At 40.0% G+C, this 22,691-nt stretch overlaps 1 protein-coding gene across 2 annotated transcripts in view; it reads left to right on the forward strand.

Moving 5' to 3' along the window:
* suclg2 (succinate-CoA ligase GDP-forming subunit beta) overlaps positions 1-22,691 on the forward strand; it is a 143,593-nt gene that overhangs the window by 111,701 nt on the left and 9,201 nt on the right. For both annotated transcript variants that reach the window (XM_042339477.1, XM_042339478.1), the window contains exon 10: positions 12,767-12,887. In XM_042339477.1, the coding sequence (XP_042195411.1) occupies positions 12,767-12,887 (121 nt within the window). The remainder of the gene's footprint in view (positions 1-12,766; positions 12,888-22,691) is intronic.

Consider the following 22,691-nt stretch of genomic DNA (forward strand, 5'->3'; position numbering starts at 1 on the left):
TGAAATATAGAAGCTTTTTTTAATAGGCAAACTTGGCAGCCATTTTCACACAGATAAGTCCCACAAACATCCATGGGGCGAATTGATGTGGAGGATTGATGGCCAGGACACCAGGAGAAACTCCTTATGCTTTTCGAATACTGTCATGGGATCTTTGACAGATTCTTGCTTTACAGTCTCCCATGAAGGAAGGGACCTCTGACAGAGATTCCCCAATACTGTACTGTTGTGTCACATCATACTATGAGCTCAGGTCCCAATGGGGCCTCTACATCATACTGAGAGGTGGAATTCTGTGTTCCTTATATTTAAAAAAAAACAGTAAAAGCAACATTTTTTTTGGTCAGTTGGTTGTCAGACACATGTGGACACCCATTACCATGCTTAAGAGTATCAAAACCAAACTGAGATTTCCAAGCATCCCAGCTACACATGGAAATCCCAGAGATAAATTGTTGGAATGGAATGCACACTCTCTCCCTGGAGGGAAACATCCTGCTCATCTAATTCCGGAAAGTATTAGGTGCAAGTTGGCAAGAGCCAAGGCTTGGGGACCCGAAAGTCTGCGTTGGGGTAACTGCTGGGGTCCAAAGCTAAAACCGTATAGCTTGCTATTGATATTGCTGTCCAGCAAGCTTTCCCACTGCTTACCCGGCTGAGACCACCCTCCCCATTAGGGCTTTGGCTTGCATTTTTAACAGGAGCTGAGTGGGATGACTCCCTTCACCCAGTGAGTGGTTTGCCCATCCAGGTCTGATGAGCCAGGCTGACTGTGCTGTCATCAGCAATGCCCTGGAATACTGCGGAACTGCCCTACTCAGGAACTGGACTTCCGAGACTGCCACAGAGGGCTGACTCAATTCCAACATTTTGTTGCCAGGCATGTCACTTTGGAGCCAGTTCAGCTCTAAGGAGATCCTGCTTGAAAGCAAATAAATATGGTACCTACCGTATTATTACTGTAATAATATAATAATAATAATAATCCTTGCATTTGATATAGCGCTTTTCACGTCGGGAGGATGTCCCAAAGCGCTTCACAGAACACACTGTAAAGTGAATTGACTGTATATTTGTGGGCGAACGCGGCAGCCAATTGGGCACAGCAATGTCCCACAAACAGTCGTAGATTGAAAATGACCAATTTCTTATTGTTTTTTTTTTTTTTGGAGGGATTATTATTAGGCTCTGTGTGGAGTAAGGAAACTTGCCCAAGGTTTCGCCCTCTGCCTGGAATTGAACTCAGGTCTCTCGCTTGCAAAGCGAGTGCTCTAACCACTGAGCTACAGGACTCCAAGTATATTACTGTACATGGTAATATATGCCAAAAATCTTTTTACTTAATCTACAGTGTTGTAGGAAATAATGATTTACTCAAAACTATCATTAACAGGTAACTGGACACGTAGTGATATCATTTGGCAGTAATCTATAATAGGTCTACCAGCATAACCACAAGAGCATTGTAATTTTATTTTGTACTTGCCTCCCTTGGCTTCTCCTTAAGTTGTAGTTTTAAGTACTGATTGGTGATGTAACATCTGTTTATATTAACTATAATTAGGTCATGCCCATTATTTCAGACTGGCCCGAAAATCTTTCGATCGAGACAAATGTAAATACGTAGAGACTGCAGCAGGATCTTTTCCCCACCTGTCTAGTTACTTTATTTTTTAAAAAATCAATGCATAATTGAGTTTTGTAGCTGCAAGAAAGTAGTAACCAAGAACTACACAGTAATAATATCAGAACTTTTCCTGTCAGCTGTATTGTTAGTTTCCCCACTAAGTATATCTTCAATTCTATCAGGGGGCAAATCAATTGGTAGCCAACTGTTATTGAAGATCTGCTGTGTTACTACAAGACATCATATGAATTTCACTTTTTACAGTCCTGTATAAGTAGGTCTGCACTGTTGAAGTGATGCTGTTTGTGTAAGCAGTTTATATTAAAAGATCTCACCCATGTGAGTTCTGTCTAGGCAAATATATATGTATTGCAAAGAAAGTTTAATTTTACAAATTGAGAAAAGGAAAAAAAAATGTAAACTTTGTAACTGGCTCCCTCCAAAAATTTTGCCTAATACATTCATCAATAGGTTGGTGAACTCAAACCACCGTCTTTCTAAGGATGAGATTTAAAAAAAACTTTAAAAGAAGCAATAATTTATGTGTAGTAAAATTAAATAACACATTACCAAGTGCAATTTCAATATTTAAATAGTACCCAAATCATTTTGTGTATTAAAAATGCAAGCCCTGTCATTAATACAGCTGGATAGATTACATTGCTCTATTACATTGTATATTTGCAAATGATTTACTGCTTCTCTTAATTAGTTTTCTTCAGTTTTCAAGTTGAGCATTCTCAATATCTAGCCTTCTGTATGTAGAGTGGTCACTTGTACCAAAGACCCTGGGTCCTGGATTTGTGTTTTAGTAGAATATTTCTATTAAAGTTAAAGCTCATTTTTACACTGATAATGAACTTTTATAATGTGCCCAACTGGAGCTATTAAAATGAATCTTAAATAGTACACAAAAGAAAAATAATTTGTACTCTCTTGATTGAAAGAGAATGATTTACAAACATTTTTAACTATATTAGGCAACAAGTATTCATTTCTTAATCAACTTGCAAATGGTCTGGTAAATCTGGCAGATTTAAGTGGTGTGTTTGTCACTGCTATGTTATTAAATCATTTATGAAACAAATTCAGGCTCCAGGATTTTATTCCATTATATGACAGAAAGGCATGAATTAGTTCAAACATCTCCTAATGATAATAGCTTTCATATACGTTTCCAGGATCTTGTACCCTTGATTGTTTGCTATTCCCACAGACTATATGATTACGGAAAATACACAGGCATTAAAGACGATGTTTGTGTAGTTGATGGGAGGTTGTGCTTTATCTGGCCGAACAGATGTATCCAAACTGTACGTTTCTTGGTACTATTAGCATCAATGCTCAAATCGTATTGTGGAAGATTTGCAGTTTTAACAGGGTTGTCCTTAATTCGATGGTAACTTTAATGTGTTTACAAAACCATGTATTTAAAAAAAAATGAGCCTTAGATGGGTTTGTTCAAGCATGTCTGTGCTGTCTCAGGCTTACTGCATGATAACATTCCAACATGTTCTGTGTTCAAATACAGCCCAATGTAACTAAAACCAGTCAAGTATGCCTTGTGCTTTACAACAATTTGATGTCCTTTTCTCTAATATTCATCTGTAAACATCTGGCCTCATAATGATTATGTTCATCTGCTTATAATTCAACTGCAAGATGGATTGTGTCATCAGTGACTTAATGCAACTCTGTTCACTTGTTAAACCTGTGGAGATATTGCTTTTTGGTATTTCAATCAGTTATTGCACCACATTGCATGACCTTCCCAGTTTATTGTCCTAACAATATGGGTTATTGCACCCATAGTGATATTTTAAAAGTAAGAAAAATTAAAATTTAGGAACTCTGGAAAAAAGCTATAAATAGTGAGTTGGAAAATCATGATCTTCACCACTATCTACTCCCAATTCCCACCCCCCTCAATTAGATATATGTCTTTGCTGGTTTCCCTTCTCATTTGTGGTCATTCCAATGAGCCTCTTCTCTTCACACATATACTTTTTTTTTCTTGTTTTTCCAGAAGGTGAAATGAAGATTTTCATGTAATAGTTTATTATATGAATGTTTTCTCTTCAATTCTTTTTCTCTCATCACTGGCAAATCTATTTCTCTTTCCTTCACACATATCTTTTTCATTCATCTCCCTCCTTTCTTCTATCTCTGCCGCCTTGCTTCATTCCTGTTCTCTTATCCCTCACACCCTCTCTCTCGTTCTGCCGCTCTCACATTCCTCACCTAGCTCAGTCACACTTCCCTTGGTTCTATCTCTCCCCTCATTCATCTCACATAGTCTCTTTCTTCACCACACCCAGCTCTTTAACTCTTGTGATCACCATCTCTGCCTTTTTTCCCTCAGCTTCAATTGTCTTAATTTCTGAAAGCTGATGGCATTTGATGGCACTAACCTATACTTCCTGACTCAGTCTTTGTAAATAATAAACATTATATTTGTTGTTGAATTTCTGTCCTCTGGACATTTCTAATTTAATTCCATCTTTAAGGTGATTTCAGTGACCTGGAACTTGGTTTTGACCAATTCAGCTTAAGTTGGTTGTAAAATAGTTAGTGTGAACTGCCCTGCCCTCTAGTGGATAATTGTATCCAATTTTAACTACTATATTTAAAAAAATCTTTATAAACCCATAGATTTGAAACCATCTGCAAATTTATGTCCTAATAAATAAAAGTACCAAATAGCATAATGGAATAAATAAACCTTCACTTCACCCCCTCCTGCTCCATCTCCTCAGACTTCTCCTCTTTCAACCTTTCCCTCCACGTCCACTCTGCTACCCACACCCACGGTCACCCGCTCGATCTGGTGATCACCCGGGACCTCAGCGTCTCAGATGTCACCATCACTGACAAGGAAATCTTTGATCACTATTTCATCCTGTAGCTCATCCTGTCCGGTAGCTCAGTGGTTAGAGCACTCCCTTTGCAAGTGAGAGACCTGGGTTCAATTCCAGGCAGAGGGCGAAACCTTGGGCAAGTTTCCTTACTCCACACACCTAATAATAATCCCTACAAAACCAAAAGCAATAATAAATTGGTCATTTTCAATCTACGACTGTTTGTGGGACACTGCTGTGCCCAATTGGCTGCCGCGTTCGCCCACAAATATAAAGTCAATTCACTTTACAGTGTGTTCTGTGAAGCGCTTTGGGACTTCCTCCCGATGTGAAAAGCGCTATATCAAATGCAAGGATTATTATTATTATTATTATCTCCCTCAACTCCCATATCCCTCTCCCCACTGACTCCAAACCTACCACCATCTTCTACTGCCCGTGGAAGAAGATCTCCCCACAATCCCTCTCCATTGCCTTGAGTCCTCTGAACTCCGGGCCACCACTTGCACTAAACCCCTCGCTGCGTTTACTCTCCTCCACAGCACCCTCTCCATCACACTTGACGCCCTTGCTCACTTCCCAATCTGCCTCCTATTCCCGATCCTCACCCTAGTTCACCAGCCACCTCCGCTTGCTTAAGAGCCAGGTGTGGGCTGCCGAACTGACTTGGCTCAAATCCGGCCTAACGGTCCACCAACACATCTGCCTGGACCTCATCAAGACCTACCGCTCCGCTCTCGCCTCAGCCAAATCATCCTTCTACTCCAGGTTAATCCTAGAGATGAAGCAGACTCCTATTCTCCACCACTAACCGGCTCCTCGCCCTCCCCACCACACCTCACAGATTCTTTTCTCTGACTCTCACTGCAAGAAAATGCTGGACTTCTCAAGTCCAAAATCGAGGGAATCCACTCAGCTGCCACTGCCCCCCAAACTTCCTACCCCCCCACCCCCCACACTCCGACCACTACCCATCCCTCCTTCCACACCTTTGAACCTGTCAACCCCTCCTCTGTCTTCATCACTATTTCCTCCATGAAGCCCACCACCTACTCCCTGGACCCCATCCCCACCCCTCTCCTTAAATCCTGGCTCCACCTCCTTGCCCTACTACTCGCCGACATCATCAACCTCTCCCTGTCATCTGGTACCGTTCCTTCCCCCCTCAAAACAGCCACTATCACCCCCACCCTGAAGAAACCTTCCCTTGACTCGTCACAGTTATTCAGCTACCTGCCCATCTCAAACCTCCCTTTCCTATCCAAGGTCCTTGAGAGAGCCGTTGCCTCCCAGCTTCGCTCTTTCCTCTCCTCCCACTCCCTCCTTGAGCCCCTCCAATTGGATTTGGAAACTGCTCTGGTCAAGGTCACAAATGGCGTCCTGACCATGTGTGACCGGGGCTCTCTCTGCCTCCTCTTCCTCCTCGACCTCTCCGCCGCCTTTGACACCATGGACCACTCAATCCTCCTCCACCGTCTCTCCTCCCACCTCAATCTTCAAGGTTCTGTCCTTGACTGGTTCAGGTCCTACCTTTCACATCGCCTCCACTTTGTCACGGCAAACGACTTCTCCTCCAGCCCCGCACCATCATGCGGTGTTCCTCAGGGCTCTGTCTTCGGTCCCCTCCTCTTCACCCTCTACATGCTTCCCCTTGGTGACATCATCCGCAGACATGGGGTAAATTTCCACATGTATATGGATGACACCCAACTCTACCTCTCTGCCTCCACCCTCAACTCCAGGACGACTGGCGTCCTGACCGACTGCCTGTCCGACATCAAATCCTGGACGAGGGCAAATTTTCTCCAACTCAACCTCAGCAAGACCGAGGCCCTCCTGATTGGCTCACGCCAGTGTCTCCACACCTCAGGAGCTGGCAGCATCAGCATCAGCCTCCACGGCGAATTCAAGATCCTCATCTACAAGGCCATTCACGGCCTCGCTCCCTCCTACCTCTCTGACCTACTATCCCCCTACCTACCTGCCCCTACTCTCCGTTCCTCTGGCTCCGGTCTGCTCCACAACCCCCGCCCCAACCGCCCTACGATCGGTGGTCGGGCCTTCAGCCTCTCAGCCTCTAGGCTCTGGAACCTCCATCCCCCAGTGCCTTCGCCGCTTCCTCCCTTTCCTCTTTCAAGGCCGGTCTCAAGACCTTTCTCTTTGACCGTGCCTTCAGCTCCCCTCTCGACTCTCTACCCCCTCCTCGCTCCCTCCCTTCCCTCCCCTCACCCTGACCATTTCCCACCTGCTCGGGTCCTGACCCAACTGTCCAGCGCCTTGGGACGTCCTCCCGACGTGAAAGGCGCTCTATGAATGGAATCTTGTTGTTTTTGTTGTTTTTGCACACTCAACCTCACTAAGCCAGTCAGGAACCTGGGTATCTTATTTGACCCTGAACTGGCATTTCTCCCCCACATCCGCGCCATGACAGGCACTGCCTACCACCACCTCCGCAGCATTGCCAGACTCCGTCACTGCCTCACCCCTCAGGCTGCCGAAACCCTCACCCACGCATTTGTCACATCAAGGCTCGATTACGGAAACTCCCTCCTCATCGGCCTTCCCAACCCTTCCTTTCACAAGCTGCAGATCATCCAAAAATCTGCAGCTCGTGTACTCTCGCGCACCAGACTCCATGACCCCATCACTCCCACCCTCGTCCGACTCCACTGGCTCCCCATCCCTCAGAATATCCCTCAGACTGGCGGTCGGGCTGAATGCCGACCGCCAGTGGTGGGGCAGAAAGTGCAAGGTACCTGAAGCAGGCTGGTGTCCGCCGAGCGGAGGGGACGGGCAGACTAATATGGGGTTATGAGGTCAGAGAGGTAGAGGAGAGTAAGGCTGTGGAGGACCTTGAAGGTAAGAACAAGGGTTTTGTGCTCTAATAAGATTATGATTGGCTTTTCAAACATTTTTTTACTTGCATTTGGATTGAAGAATTAATTCTGAATTCTTAAGAACTCAAAAGAAAAAGCAGAGCAGAGATTAAGAAACCAACTTCAAATTCTTAAATTTTATTACCAAATATAATTGTACCTTCGTGACAAAAACGTCACGGTGTAACAGACAAGCTATGAGTATGACTAATAAAAGCACCTTGGTTTTGCCTTGTACTGTATATTCCTGAGCTCTCTATCGCCTATTCCATTGCACATCCTCCTGGATCATTCACTGTAGCCTTAACAATGTGCCTTACAAAATCAAATAAGGAACAACAAAAAACGAAGCAAAGAAGAAAATAAAAATCCATAGTGCTGAGTTTGTCTTGCGAGAAAATGGTACGTCAATCGGCTAGGTATCTTAGGGTAAAGATTTGTCAGGTTTCAATCATTCTAAGCCTCTGAAGAGTTATTTGCTGATGTTTTTAATTCATTTCACATGGGGTTTAGTGACATCTGCTAAGCAGCTTGTTCCATGAAATAAACCAATCCGACTGAGGACAGAGGATTACATCAGGGTCACCAATGATATTGGAGATAAAGACACACTTAAAATATATAGGTGCCTGATGTTGATTGCTGCTGTAGAATGAATTTGCAAGATTACTTTCTGTGATTGCTCTAAGATTAGATAACAATATTTTTTGCATGTTGGAAGTAGTTTGGAAAATCCACTTACAAGAAGCTAAGGAAATAGCTAGTCTACGAATGTGCTACCTGTAATTGAAACTGTGAGTGTTTAGTTGTAATATACAGAGTGTATGCATTGCCATAACAATTAGATTTATGGTTTGTTTTTAGCCCCTCTTTGCTACAAGTAAATGGAAAATGAGATCAGATATTTCTATAAAATACTCCATGGCACCCTTTGCTAGCACTTATGGTTTGATACAATGTTAGTACACAGTTTTAGATTACCAAAAAACATTTTAGTTAATGGAGCTTTTGGTTGCTGACGCTCTCTTCATTTTTGAACAATACATATAAATAGCTTGATGAATGCTTCAGCACATGAGTGTATTCTGGCAGCAGACCACTTAACCTTACAATTATATATTACTGAATTGACAGTTAAGTTGTTGAAGACTGAGGTGGTTTCCTATGCACTGCTTCTATTTAGAGCTATGGAAGGTTGATGATGATTTAGTTTAGTCATAACATTTCGACAGAAAATTCTAAAATATATTCTTAAAATTGATTCTGCAAAATTGCTTTTTAACAGCAACAGCAACAACTTATATAGCGCCCTCCTCCCAGGGTAACGTCTCAGAGCGCTTAAAATAGCTTTAGGATTGACTATCTGATGGTTTCCCACTATGACTTATTAGTAAATGATTTTTGCTTATTTGATGCATCACATATTACAGAGATCCTATGTAATTTACAGCACACATCATAGTAGCCAATGCTCTTATTGAAAGGCACATTTTAAAGGAATTTGTTTACAATTTTTCCATCAATTGAGGTATTCATAAAACTCCTAACAGTACTATTAATCCATTTGGGGATTTTTTTCAGACAGTTTGAAACATTCTTTGTCAGATACTCTGAAAGTTTTGAGGTTATGTGGTTTCTAGATATTATACTAACAAAGAAACGGTTCTGTCACTTCACAGCCTCCAGTTGCCTTTCCACACAAGGTCATTTTTTTGTGCTTTTTAGCGGCTCTACTAGGTGACTTTCCAGTGTGTGGTCTGTTGTTTGTGCCTTTTGGTCTCCAAATACTTTATCGATTGACACTTTGCTGATATGGTCCAAAATCACAATGCATGTGGTACAGAAGGGTTTATCAGCAGCTCTGCAGAGAATGTACTCAACCACTCTTCACACGATCCACTGTTATTGTTTTTTTGGAGTGGGCAGAGGCTCATTTTCCAGTTACTTTATTTATGAATGAGGAATGAGTATAAAAATTCAAACTTGAAAAGAGGAGCCTTCACACTTTTATGTTGATGTGAAGAATTATCTAGGATTTCTAATTGACCTAATTGAATGTCAGCATGAGCATTTAGTGAGATTACCAATTTTAGGTCAGTTTTGTGCTATGGGCTCATATCCACTAGGAGCTGTGTTGGAACTACCAAACCTTGTGTTATGTAGGGCCAGACGAGACTTTCATCTCAATAGTCTGCTCTAGATTTTGAATCCAGGCCTTAGAGATGAAAGGACTGAATTGTAACCCAATATTCTCTGATGTAGAAGAGTTTAACACTGAATCACTCTCCTCTAACATCTGCTCTCTAACTGTAACTTTCCTATGATAAAAGTCAAATTTAAGAACATCCAACCTTTCCCAGTTGACAAGCAGTTACACTTTTCATCTAAAGAAATCAAGTTTAGATAGTATATAATAATTTCACAGGGTAAATTTAGTCGGTTTTAGTCCTGTTGTGTTGATATTGACTTCACAATCTCTGTGCCTTCTATGAAATTGAGAATTATACATGGAGTTATACACAATAAGCTGGTGGTGTTTATTGTATGTAATATACTGTTTATTTTGAAAATAATTTATCTAGACTTTGGAAAGATGTTCTTGAAAATTAAATTATTCACAAAAAGATATTTGTGGTATTCATAGAAGCAATTTCTGAAGCAAGATTTTAGTGTATGATGGGTTCAAAATGTAGTACTGTCCCATTGTGTGTAAAGGTGTGTCGTGGAGAAATAAATAAATTATTGAGAAATATGGGCCATCTACTAGCAATAATCTACTTGATTCATAGTGCAAAATAAAATAATTAATACTGAACTAAATCCTAGTCTTAACCTCTGGACCTTATTTTTATTTTTGTGTTTAAATCTGTTGCAGCACAATATAATTAACCCTAGACTGGTGTTTTGGCATTGGACATTTTAACAATTGTACTCACCACTCTCACCTCAGTAGTTATTTACTTTTTATATCCCACAGTAATGTTATCTGAGGATTGGAATCTAGGTTTGAAATAGATTGAATCAACTACAAATATTGCCTATAAAATGCGTTGGTCACCATAATTATGTTCAAAAATTGAGCTTACATAACTACTCGATTTCACATTTTTTTTAATCGGTTGCTACGGTTTCTGTCATCTTCCTTCTGGTTTAGAAATGTTCAAGACCATTCAGCTCTGAATCCTCTTACTATTTAGTTGCATTTGTGTGGCTATTGGCAAATACTAAATCTCTTTCCTTCACAGTTTGATCTCAACCTTTATACTCTATCTTGCTTTATACACGAAGCGTGGCTCTAAGCTTTCATTCAAGATTGTTATTTAAATGACACTGTGCTTCTGCTGCTAAAAAAAACATTAATTTTAACAGGTCTGCACTTTCCATTTTTGTTTGCCTTCCTGCCTGTCTTGATAATTAAGTGTGGCTCACAATTTCTACAGAATTTTATGTTAAAAATAGAATTGAAAGTGCAAGCAGTTCAATAGGTTTATGTAAATGTTAATATGGAACAGTTATCAATAAAGATGTGCATTATTTAGACTTCATCCATGCACTGTCATCTCTGTTATTTTTATAATTAGGTCCTTTGGGTTTATCTTTTCACTTCTCAAAGAATTTAACCTTGCTTAACTGCTAAAAGGCACTTTTTTTATTTCAGTTTTGCAGGGCTGCATTTCCATAATTTCAAATATTCAGTACCTAAATACGACATAGCTATTCGTTTTCATACACTCTGCTGCAAGGACATCCAGTGGCACTGCTATGTATAAGTACAATCCAAGATTCATTTCCACACCTGTGGTAAATCTCTCTTATGCCCAAAGAAAATGGTGTCCATTTTGTACAATTTGCTATTTGAAACTTTCACCAAATACACACTTATTATTAGAGGCTTCAAAAATTGTTCATTATCTCCACTGACGGCCAAGCTTGTAAAGCCACCATCTGGTGTGAAACTAAGTCATATAAAAGGTCCCAGGTTTGGTCTGTATTTAAACCAGTACAACAGTGGATGAGCTACATTTAACATGATTGCCCAGAGCTAGGAATAATCAACCAGGGATCCCATTCCTGATCACTACTCAGTGAGCACTGATGGGAAGTTTGTATTTATGAATGTTGGGTGCGACAGACAGAATTGGATTCACATGGTCAAATTGTCAGGGTCATAAACCAAACCCAAGTACAAGTGAGCACCTTTCATATAGTTTGGGAGACAATGAAGGCAGAAATCATGTTGTTCTTTGCATTTTTCTTCAAACAGAAATCTTTTAGCTTTTCCTAAGCTAGTTGAGAAAGTTGCAACAGACAGGTTTGACTTTATAATAATCATTTGCACATTTAGATTCCTTTATAATGCCTGCTTATACGCATGCTTTTCTTGCCAACATTAAGCAGCTGCTGATTAACAGGTTATGAGCTCATCCTTGCAAATAATATACTGCCGCAGCATGAGAGATTGCAATCTGCGAAAGAATGAGCTGAGTTATGATTTATTTACAAATGTCTGCCATAAACTAGCATTGTAATTAATTATTACTAAAAGTGCATGACTCCAACTGGAACAAGTGTAACTAAGTGTAGCTTTCAGCCTATTCGCCCCCACTCTCTGGAACTCCCATCTTGAAATCCCTCACCTCTTTCAGGGAAGGGAAAAGATGCCTTAGGTCATCTCCCCCCTACCACCTCCTCCCCAGCTTCCGTTCCTCGGATGCCAAGGCATGAGTGCCTTGGGACTCCTTCTGACGTGAAAGGTGGTATATATAATTATAAATTTATATTGTATTGTGAATAATACCGTCCTAATATTACAAAATATTAGCATGTTTGAAGAAACAGTTAAATTATAGTCATTGTTGGTAATGCTTCACTAAAATTAAAACACAAATATCATCTGCTTTATAAATAAATGATAATGTACTTTGTGGTCCGTAATTAGTGCTGGATTTCAAAAATGTATGAAAAATGAAAGCTCTCGATTTGATACCTGCTATCACTTGCTGAGCTCATCATGGGAAGTTCCCATGGACAGCATCGTCATCAAGATTAACCTGATTCAACTGTTTTGGTTTACAAGGTGGTACCTCGATTTCTTCCTGGGATTATTTGAGCACAATTGAGCACAATTATTATTGGTTTCAAAATAATAGATCTTCGAGAGAGGCTTCCCATATGATGCGGAAAGAGGTTGAAATTATTAGATAGCATTATTTTAATGTCAGAAGTGACTTTGCGAGGTTTCATCTCCATGTATATGCCTTTGCCCCCCCCACCCCCCCACTGGTTAACTGGTTTGGCTTCTGAATAGTCTTTGCTTGTCTCTTTGTGTTCATTTTAAACTATTATGTATACTTGATAACCAGCAAGTTTTTTTTTAAGAATTGCCTTTGATGTTTTGTTACCAGGTTGAAGCGATACTTGTCAACATTTTTGGAGGAATAGTAAACTGTGCAATCGTAGCAAATGGAATAACAAAGGCATGCCGTGAGCTTCAATTGAAGGTGCCACTGGTTGTGAGACTTGAGGGTAAGTATTGGATGATTGATCTAAATTGGTGCAAAAAAGCCACTGGATACTTTGTACTGTATATTGTATGTAAACTACATTTTCAAATTTGATTCTTCGTAACATTTCCTTGGCACTTAACAGAGGCTTACCAGACTTCTTGTTGATTTAATGCATAATTGAGCCTAATTAATTCTATAAATTAATTGGATCGCTTTTCCGAGAATGATAATCCTTAAAAAAATAATAATTTGGTCACTCAATTCACGATTGTTTGTGGGACACTGCTGTGCACACTTGCCATATGATGCATATGCCATATGCTATATGATACACTTGCCATATGACTCGCCCACAAATCTACAGTAAATTCACTTTATAGTATATTCTGTGAAGCGCTTTGAGACATCGCGAAGACGTGAAAATTGCTATATCAAATGCAAGGATTATTATTATTATTATTTATTATTAGCAGGATTTCTCAATAAGAATGGCGTTTAAAGGTAGGATCTGAACCAGTCAAGGGCAGAACCATGAAAGTTGAAGTGAGAGGTGGGGCAGTGGAGGAGGACACAACCTACTTCTGGAACAGTGTTCTTTTGGGTCAAAATGGGATTTCTTATTCTCATAAAGCAAGTTAGACTCCTTAGGTAAAAGATACCCTAGCATTAACTCATCCTAGAATGTTGTTTAGATGTGAAAATACAGATAATAATCTATTTTCAATGTAAATATACAGTATTTTAGTTGAAGGAGACACTGTACTTTTGGTGGCACAAGCAAGTTGGAACTATTATTTTGATTCAACAATTAATTTTCAGATGATACATTTTTACAACAAATGTCATTTATCAAAGGTAACTGTTAAATAATCATTTCCCTTTCAATTTAACTATAATATTATATGGTTTATGCTTATGTTTCTTTTACCCAAAGTAGTGGTTGATATGTAATATAAATAAAAAGCAAAATACTGCAGATGCTGGAAATCTGAAATAAAAACAGAAGTCGCTGGGAACTCGCAGCAGGTCAGGCAGCATCTATGGAGAGAGAAAAATGAGTTAATGTTTCAACGAAAAGACATAGATTTGAAGTTTTAACTCATTTTCCTCTCCATAGATGCTTCCTGACATGCTGCATGTTCCCAGCAACTTCTGTTTTTATTTGTGATTTAAGTAAACATGTTCAAGTCTTTGAATCATTTATGAAATCTTTCACTCAGGCATATTTCCATTAAAATCCGTGCAGTAGAACAAAAAGGAAGCCTTCTTCAAAAGAGGTGGTCACATAATGCAATTTTTACTGTAGTTTTAGTCACGCGGAGTTGAATGCATCAAAATAGAAATTCAAACATTTGCAACCAAGAAGGTCATTCAAATTAAATTTATTCACAATCATTCTCGATTTGATTTAAACAAACTGCAACAGAGAGAATGATAGGTAACGTAAAAACTGATTCGGAAATAAATTGATACGAACTTTGCAAACTGTAGTCAAAATAAGCTCACCTGAGCTAACTAAATATACATTTTATGCAGTTTCTACCTTATTTGATACCCATTTGCTACCTGTTATTTTGGTAGCCCACATACATCAAGATCAGGAAATCAATGCAATAATTTATCAAATTAATATTCAAATTTGGGAGGATGGTAGCCTTTGTGAATCTCTAAAGATTTTTCTGAAAATCTTTAGCTGTTACTAAAAGATTTTCTTGATGTAGAATATTGTGAATCTATACTTTTTAGCGTTGTTTAAAATATATATTTCGATTCAGATTCCAATAGTGATGCTGTGTGTTTAATGGCAGGACCTGGAAGGGCGATTATGCCCTGGGGGGCTGGAAATCCTCCATCCTCCTCAGCTCCTGTTAACCCTCCAAGCCAAAGTTCTAATAGGTGGAATGGTCCCAGCTGGACTAGCAGAGGGAAAACTTGTCAGACAGTGCTATCAATGGCAAGCTTTGCGGTTTTAGCTGGTTAGACTTCAGCAGTGCCCTAACACACATTCTGGAATTTATTGCCAACCTGTGCCTGATACTTTATGGAATTAGGTAAGCAGGATACATCTCTCTAGGTAGAGAGTGTGCATTCCATGCCAACAATTTATGTCTGGAATTTCCACGTGTAAGGTGGGATGCATGGAATTCTCAGTTTGGTTTGGGTACTATTAAGCATGGTGGTGGGTTTCTGAATGTGTCAGACACCTGGCTGACCCCCAAAAAAGCCGTTTAAAGCCAGGGAGGTTTAGAGCAAACCCAAAATTGCTCATCATCTGTAATACAAAAATGCTGCAATTGTTCACTGCTGGTCACCTTTCACTGCTTTTGTCCTTTGTGATAAACTGAGGATATGGGTGTACAATGAGAAGTCATCAACTAAATGCCCCCACTTGTGGAAAGCATGGCATATAGTTTAGTCAATGCTGACTTGAAACGTGATCAGACGGATTCTGTTTTAGTGGACTGCAAAGAAACCTGAGCTTTATAACAACGCAAGAGGAAGATGAAAATAGTCCAAGCAGGTCTGAAAACCAAAGATATTTACCAAAACATTGTATATGAATGAAAGAAGCAACTTAATAAGGCTGCTGTTTTTGCCTAGAAACACAATCACTACACTTGACCGCAATTACATGTGAAGTGCTTTGAGATGTTTTGATGTTATAGACATTCTATCAAATGTAAGAATTATTATTAAACAGGCAGCAAGATTGAAAGTGTAGAGTTCAATCTTTTGAACAGTTGGCTTCAATAATGAATCCAGCCATTAGAATATAAAAAGTACATTGTTAAGTCAGGGAACTGCTTCAGTAGAAATGACTGGATAAATGTAACATTTACTGTCACAGGCTTTTCATGATTGCTTGTAAAATAATTTTCAAAAACCTTACATGTCATTTCTCTTTATGTCTGTGGATGTCTATGGGCATTATTTTTCAATGACTGTTTCCCGCAGCGTTTCAAGTGCAGACTGTTTAGTTAAATGAAAGGGAACACTGTTTCTTTAGGGTAGCCTGACTGGATGATGTTTTTCACATTTGTATTAAAGTAAATACTGAAACATGTAATGCCTTGGAAGGTTGAGAAAATGTAGATACCTGAGTGCTTGAAATGCCTGTTCCTCAATGTGATTTTACAAAAGGGTCACCGTATCATTCTATACTGAGGTTTTATGAATTGAATTGTGCAGAATATCATGAAATTATATTTGCTCTTAATTCCCTTGACAGGGAAGTGATTAATTGCCTTCTTTGCAAATATTGTGTAGAAAACCTCACATTAACATGGAAATGAGATACTGGCTTGCAAAGCAAAGTTGTGGCAAGAAAATGAAAATGGGAATTTCTGGAGGCTGGGCCATACAGATAAATATTTACTTTTGTCTGGTATATGAAGGCCAATGTATAAGACAGATAGGTAAAACCTTTGTTTTTGTATTTGTTGCTGCATAGCAACAGGAATATTGAACATCAGATTATTAACTACACATTTTTAATGGTTGAATGTTATTGAACAGTTTATGAAATCCCCTTCAAAATGGCAGCTTTAAAGAAGTGAGGATTTCATCAATGTCAGGGCAGGGGCTGATCTGTGGAGTCCTGTAAAGTAGCGGTTAAAGCACTCTAACCGGGTCAAGGTGAAACCTTAGGCAAGTTTCCTTACTCCACACACACAAACCTCTGATTACGGATCACTTTTCTGGGATTAATAATAATCCCTTCACAAAAATAATTATTTGGTCACTCAATCCACAACTATTTGGGGGACTCTGCTGTGCGCAATTGTCTGCCACATTTTGCCTACAAAACACACAGTCATAACACTTTACAGTATGTTCTATGAAGCACTTTGAGACGTCTCAAAGACGTGATAAGACGTTGTATCAAATGCAAGCATTATTATTATTATGGCAGCAAGCTTCTCTGATTACCTGGGGTCAGACCTCTGGATAATGTTGCATAGTTTATCAGAGTGAACATTAGTGGCATGAAGCTACAGTCTTCAATAAATGTCTGACTGAGTGCAAACAAGTATTCAGCATTCTCCCTCTTCTTGCCCCCAAACCCCCCCCCCCCAATATAGTTTATTCAGTTGCTTGTTGTATTAAATCTGCTTACTTTTCTGTTCATTTTCTTTCTTCACATTACACACATTTGCACATGTTGCGTGCTGGATTGCACTTGTCCTAGGATTATCATCAGAAATGGAAATGTTTCAAAATCCTCTGCCTTGTTCTAATAGTGAGCAGAGGAGTTGCATATCCGGCAGCAGAGACCTTTAATGGGAAGAAGATGAAGGCTTGTAAACAGCAAGTACATTTTCAAAAGATTATGTGAGCATTCAACATGGATTTAAAAAAAATGTATATATTGGCTGAAAAAAGAAAGGAATTGACAGGACAGCCCTGCTGGGAGAAATGCCACTCTCTAAAGTACACGTGAGAATTATTTCAGAATGTTCCATCACAAGATTCTGAAATAATTGAAACAAAGCAAAATCAATCAAATCCTGGCAGAAATACAAGTTATTACAGACAATTTGCAATAAGACTAAGGATATAACACAGCCAAGGGCGCAGGACATTTAGAAACGGACTGAAAGAACTACCAGATACAGTCAAGAAATATAGGGATGGGAGCAAAACCTAACAAATTCAAGTAGTTGCAGGAAGCTCTAAAAGTGCAATAACTGAAACTGAGGGAAATATAAATTGCAAAAAGTATTAACAAGAGAAAGGAGAAAGACAGAGGAGTAAAAATAACAATAATCAATTTTCCATCAGGTATTTCTTTACCTTCCGCACACAACATTCCATCTTTCCCTCCAACCCACAGCACAAAAAATGCCTCTTGCAGAATGTGTTCTAAATCTGCACAAATATCTACCCAGGTCTGTTTTTTTTAAGGAGTTGATCAATTGTGATGAGGTTTCAGTCAGTAGTGGCTGCCAAGGTATGAATATAATCAAATGAGCTTGGCACGTCTTCCACAAATTTTGTTTGAATGCCATTTTTGTTGGCAATTTTTTTTTGCAGAATGTGCTAAGGTACCAGAACACTTGTTCCTATTTATCTCTCTTTGTGCTACAGCCATGCATGAAATCAGAAAACCATAGCATGTTTGAAGTGGAACTAACCACAATGTGAGGGTTTCTTTAATAAATTTGAAAAATTATGTAGGGGCCATCTCTTTTTTTAAAGCCCAGACATTTATGAAATTCATCTTCATCCTTCGCATGTTGGTATTAGGGAAAAATATATTTAATATCTGTTATCAGAATGGCATTTTAAAAATAACCTATCAAAGTACAAGGAAACCTACCTAGCACATTCAGCTGGGTCCAATATCTCAGTGGCCACAATATAAGCAAAGTGAGGTGAAATAAATGGCAAACTTTTGTGTCATCAGATCACCGCTATGTGCAGGAATTGACACTAACTTTGCAAAACACACATGCCCAATACACATGAGCAACGTGCAGGGAGTAATGTAAGTGGCACTTCCTGCATATAATGCATGTGCATCTAACGTGTAGGAAGTTGACTCTCAGTGACCTGACGATCTGGAATTCAGCCTTTTTTTTAGCACAGGGTACCGGTTAGTCGCTATAGCATGTGTTTTCATCTGGAACACGATATCTGGTGTGAAAAGCGCTATGTAAATGTAAGTTAATAAAATAATCCTTGCATTTGATATAGCACCTTATGCCGTCTTTGAGCCGTCTCAAAGCGTTTGCATAATATACTGTGAGGGGAATTGACTATATTTTGTGGGCGAAATGCAGCAACCAATTGCACACAACAGTGTCCTGAGCTACAGGACTCCAGTCGTTGTACTGTGTAAGGGAGACGATTGGAGAATTTGGTGATGGGTCTGAGCCCTGCAAATGAGTTACATAAAGGCCACAGTTATCCATTGTGTCATTTAATGAGTACATTAGCTCTCTGTCCTGTTTAAACTATGGAGCCAATTCCTATCAATTAGGAATGGGAAAAAGATGTGACAGTCTGGTCTGACTCTGATCAGCTGTTTTGCTTTCTACTTCGAATGTATTTGTTTTGCAAAATGGAAATCCTTTTCATGCTTTTTAAATACATACATTTATATCAACTCTGGGAATTCCACTCCCCAGCTAGCCTGAGGCAAGTTACTTAACAGCTTTGTAAAGCTGAAAAAGAAAGCAAATTAAACTTGGGGGTTACCTTACTGTGTGTATCTTTCCATCATCAGGTCTTTGGTGCTTCTTTCACTGTTATCCTTCACAGTCTGATCCCCTGTGGTCTCTTTCAGTTCTTCCACACTGTTTTTTTTAGTCAGCCGGGTGTCTGACATATGCGGAAACCCATCATCATGCATAAGAGCATCCAAACCAAGCTGAGATTTTTATGTACCTCACCTATACATGGAAAGCCTACAGATAGATTGTGGAATGGAGCGACGCATCCTGCTTTCCGAATTCCGGAAAGTATTAGGTGCAGGTTGGCAATAGCCAAGGCTTGGAGACCCAGGGCGCGCGTTGGGTTACTACTGGAGTCTAACCAGCTAAAACCGCATAGCTTGCCATTGATATTGCTGTCCCGCTAGCTTTCCCGCCGCTTGCCCAGCTAGGATCACCCGACCCATTAGGGCTTTGGCTTGCAGGGATAACAGGAGCTGAGTGGAATGACTCTCTGCCTCTTAAGGACTGCCCTTCTAGGTCCTGCCAATGAGCCAGGCTGGCTGTGTTGTCATCAGCAGTGCCCTGGGATACCCCCTGGCTCAGGAACCGGATTACTGAGACGGCCACAGAGGGCAGGCTTGATTCCGGGATTCCAATGCCAGACATGTCACCTTGGAGCGAGTTCAGCTCCAAGGAGACCCCACTTACCTCCCCCTAAGGAGGATGTCACTAATTGGTCGTTTGACATCTGACAAACGTGAGTTTCAGCCTCACTAGGTGGAGGTACAAAGGTAGGTACAAAGAATTCCTTGCGAGCTTCCCAATGGACAACACAGCTCAGCATAAAATGGGTGAGAGCATTGCCACCATCTTCCTGTCCGCAGCTCGGGCACACATCCCTTCCCATTGAGTGGTGTTTTATCAATTGGAGGTTCAGTGTTTAAGCAGCAGCTGCTTGCCTCTCTGTTGGCCAATCAAGGTGGATTCCAGGTGCTGGACATACAAGTGTGTGTCACAAACTCGGACTCCAGGTCAGCCGCTGTTGCTCCAACCCTCAGAGTTTCCTCATCAGTTATCTGGTGGACATCTACCTTCAGCGTGGTGGGTGGACCTTTACATGACAGCTTGTGACGTGCTAGCCAGCTTGATGTTTTTGAGGTCCAAGTCCAATGCCACGCAACAGGGTTACTCAATACCAGCTGCTCAATCCAGGTCCTCTTGCGAGGTGCCTTGGCAAATAGACGTCCCCACTGTGAAGCTGATTTTGCCTCCGGGGTGCTTAGCGAAAGGACAGTGTAGGCAGAAACTTTCCCTCTCTGTAGCCACTTCCCGTGTTTGCCACAAATCTACCTCACTGCTTGATCCTGGACTTTGCAGATGGGTTGGAGTAAGCCTCTCCGCTGCATCCCCAGGAACTCAGATCCATAATAGAGGACTGTTTGCACACAGGACAGTTTGTTTCTGTACTATCAATGTGTTTGACTATATGGGAATAATTTCCACTGGTGGTGGATGGAGCCATTTGCCTCAGGCAAGTTGTTAGTGGCCAAATCACCAATTATGTTAAACAACCATTGACATTTGCCAAACTGAGCTATTAATATTGATCTATTAATTTAAAGAAAATTCAGTAAGCAACTAAGAGCTTCACATTTCTACCCATCTGCTGCCTGAATCGGATTCATTGCCAATGTGGGATAGCTTTATCACAAGGATGGAGAGACACTCAGCACATTCTCACAACTCTTCTGAAACAATCCTCCTAATCTCCCCCTTGGCTCTCTTGCTAATTATCTTAAACTGATGCCATCCATTCACTGACTTACTTGCTGACCAATGGAAATAATTTCCTCCCTATTTACTCAATCAAAACCCTCATAATTTCAAAGAACTCCATCGAACCCCCTCTGGGCCACCTTATCTTTAAGGTAATGCATAACTGCTCTATGTAAGTATAGAATTCAGGACAATTATAGTGGAGTTAGGCCGCACAGATACATTTAAAGAACCCCTTGAATGCAAGCAAAATTTTTGTATGTAAGTTTTAAATGGCTTCCCTAAGTTCTGATATGATGGCTTGCATTTACACATTACACTTTATTCACTAGGGAAGATGTGACTTTTGCAAAATTTGAGTGGACAGATTGAAGATATGCATTAAATTAGTTTTCAATCAGATCAGCAATGTCAGGGTTGTGTATTATCACCCACTGATTCAGCTTTATTATGGAACCCATCATGACTCATTCAATGTGCAATAAAATATCAGCATCCGAATAAATGACCGAACGCTTAAGAAATTTGAATGCGTTGCTCACTGATAACTTCTCAGTGTTGTTGCAGACAATAGTTCATCTCAGTATGGAAACTGAGAAGTTCAGTCTTTTGGGTAATAAGTCCTGAGCCAAATGGATGAGAGGTAGCTGGCAATCAGCAGGGTGCACAGAAGAAAATGGCGATTGAAGGAGAGGAGATTGAGCAAGTGAATCAGTTTGTGTACTTAGCCAGTGTGATTGCTGACAAAGGTGGGAGTGGGGCTGACATGCACACAAGACTGGTGATAGCTGGGATACCATTTAATCAATCACACTGACAGTTGTGGTGGCTCTGTGACTTTTTAATCTATCAGAATGCAGCACAACTTTGTGGTTAAAAATGTGCTCTCTAATCTTGTGCAGAAAATTGACTCATTCATTACTGTACATGTCATTGTGCATCCTGATTACAATTGTTTACAGCACAAGAATCCAGTTCCTTATTCTCTGTTTTTAATTTGATGCCAAAAATAATCATTTGCTTTTTTGGGTTTAATTCCTTACAAGCATCCAATAGGTAATTACATTAAGATCCAGTGAAATTAAACATCAACATAAATTAAACTTGACATCTTCCCTCTGCATAAATACCCTTCTCCTTGCACTTGAGGGAAGAGGGTGAACGTGCCAAGGGCATTTTAACTTCTAAAGTAACTCTTATTGAGGTAGCACGCAGTGTGCTCACTGTATCCTGAGACAGATGAAGTGTCAGGTCTTTATCACAAGTGGAATTGTGCTTTTGTTATTGGTACCATCTCGTCACCTGACTGAAAGTGGAGAAATAGGTATTGTAAATGTTACTGGTGGGCCATTCATTGCATCATTGTAAAAGCAGAGATCAGCAACCTTGTTATCAAACTCAGAAGTTTAACTCTTCTGGTTCTATAACATAATTCATGACAGTAAAATGCAGAGTGCATTTTAACATTAGAGTACTAAATTGTAAGGATTAGACTGCGGTGAATTGAATTGAAAGTATATTTTGAAAATTATCCAAAAAAACATGAGCCATCTCAAACATATTTTTAAAATATACATATGTGTTATTTTCCTCAGATTACCAGTTAAATAAATATACATATGTAGTTTTGTGACTGGTAGGTAACATTATGGGGTAAATCTGGGGAAATATCAGTCTCTTTGAAAAGGGTAAATTCTGTCCCATTATTTAAGTTCATGAGGTTCTTCCCTCAGTTTACAATGGGCGGTGAAAATACCATCTTAGATATTCTTCATTGGCACAAGTAACTTGAAAGCAAGGTGCACTAATGGAACCAGGCAGCTTTCTGTGCATGTGCACAGTGACGTCACTACAAATGTGACTGCTATCCCCCATCCTGAAAAAACCTT

The sequence above is a fragment of the Callorhinchus milii genome, unplaced genomic scaffold (genome assembly GCF_018977255.1).
Source record: "Callorhinchus milii isolate IMCB2004 unplaced genomic scaffold, IMCB_Cmil_1.0 Scaffold12, whole genome shotgun sequence".
NCBI lineage: Eukaryota > Metazoa > Chordata > Chondrichthyes > Chimaeriformes > Callorhinchidae > Callorhinchus > Callorhinchus milii.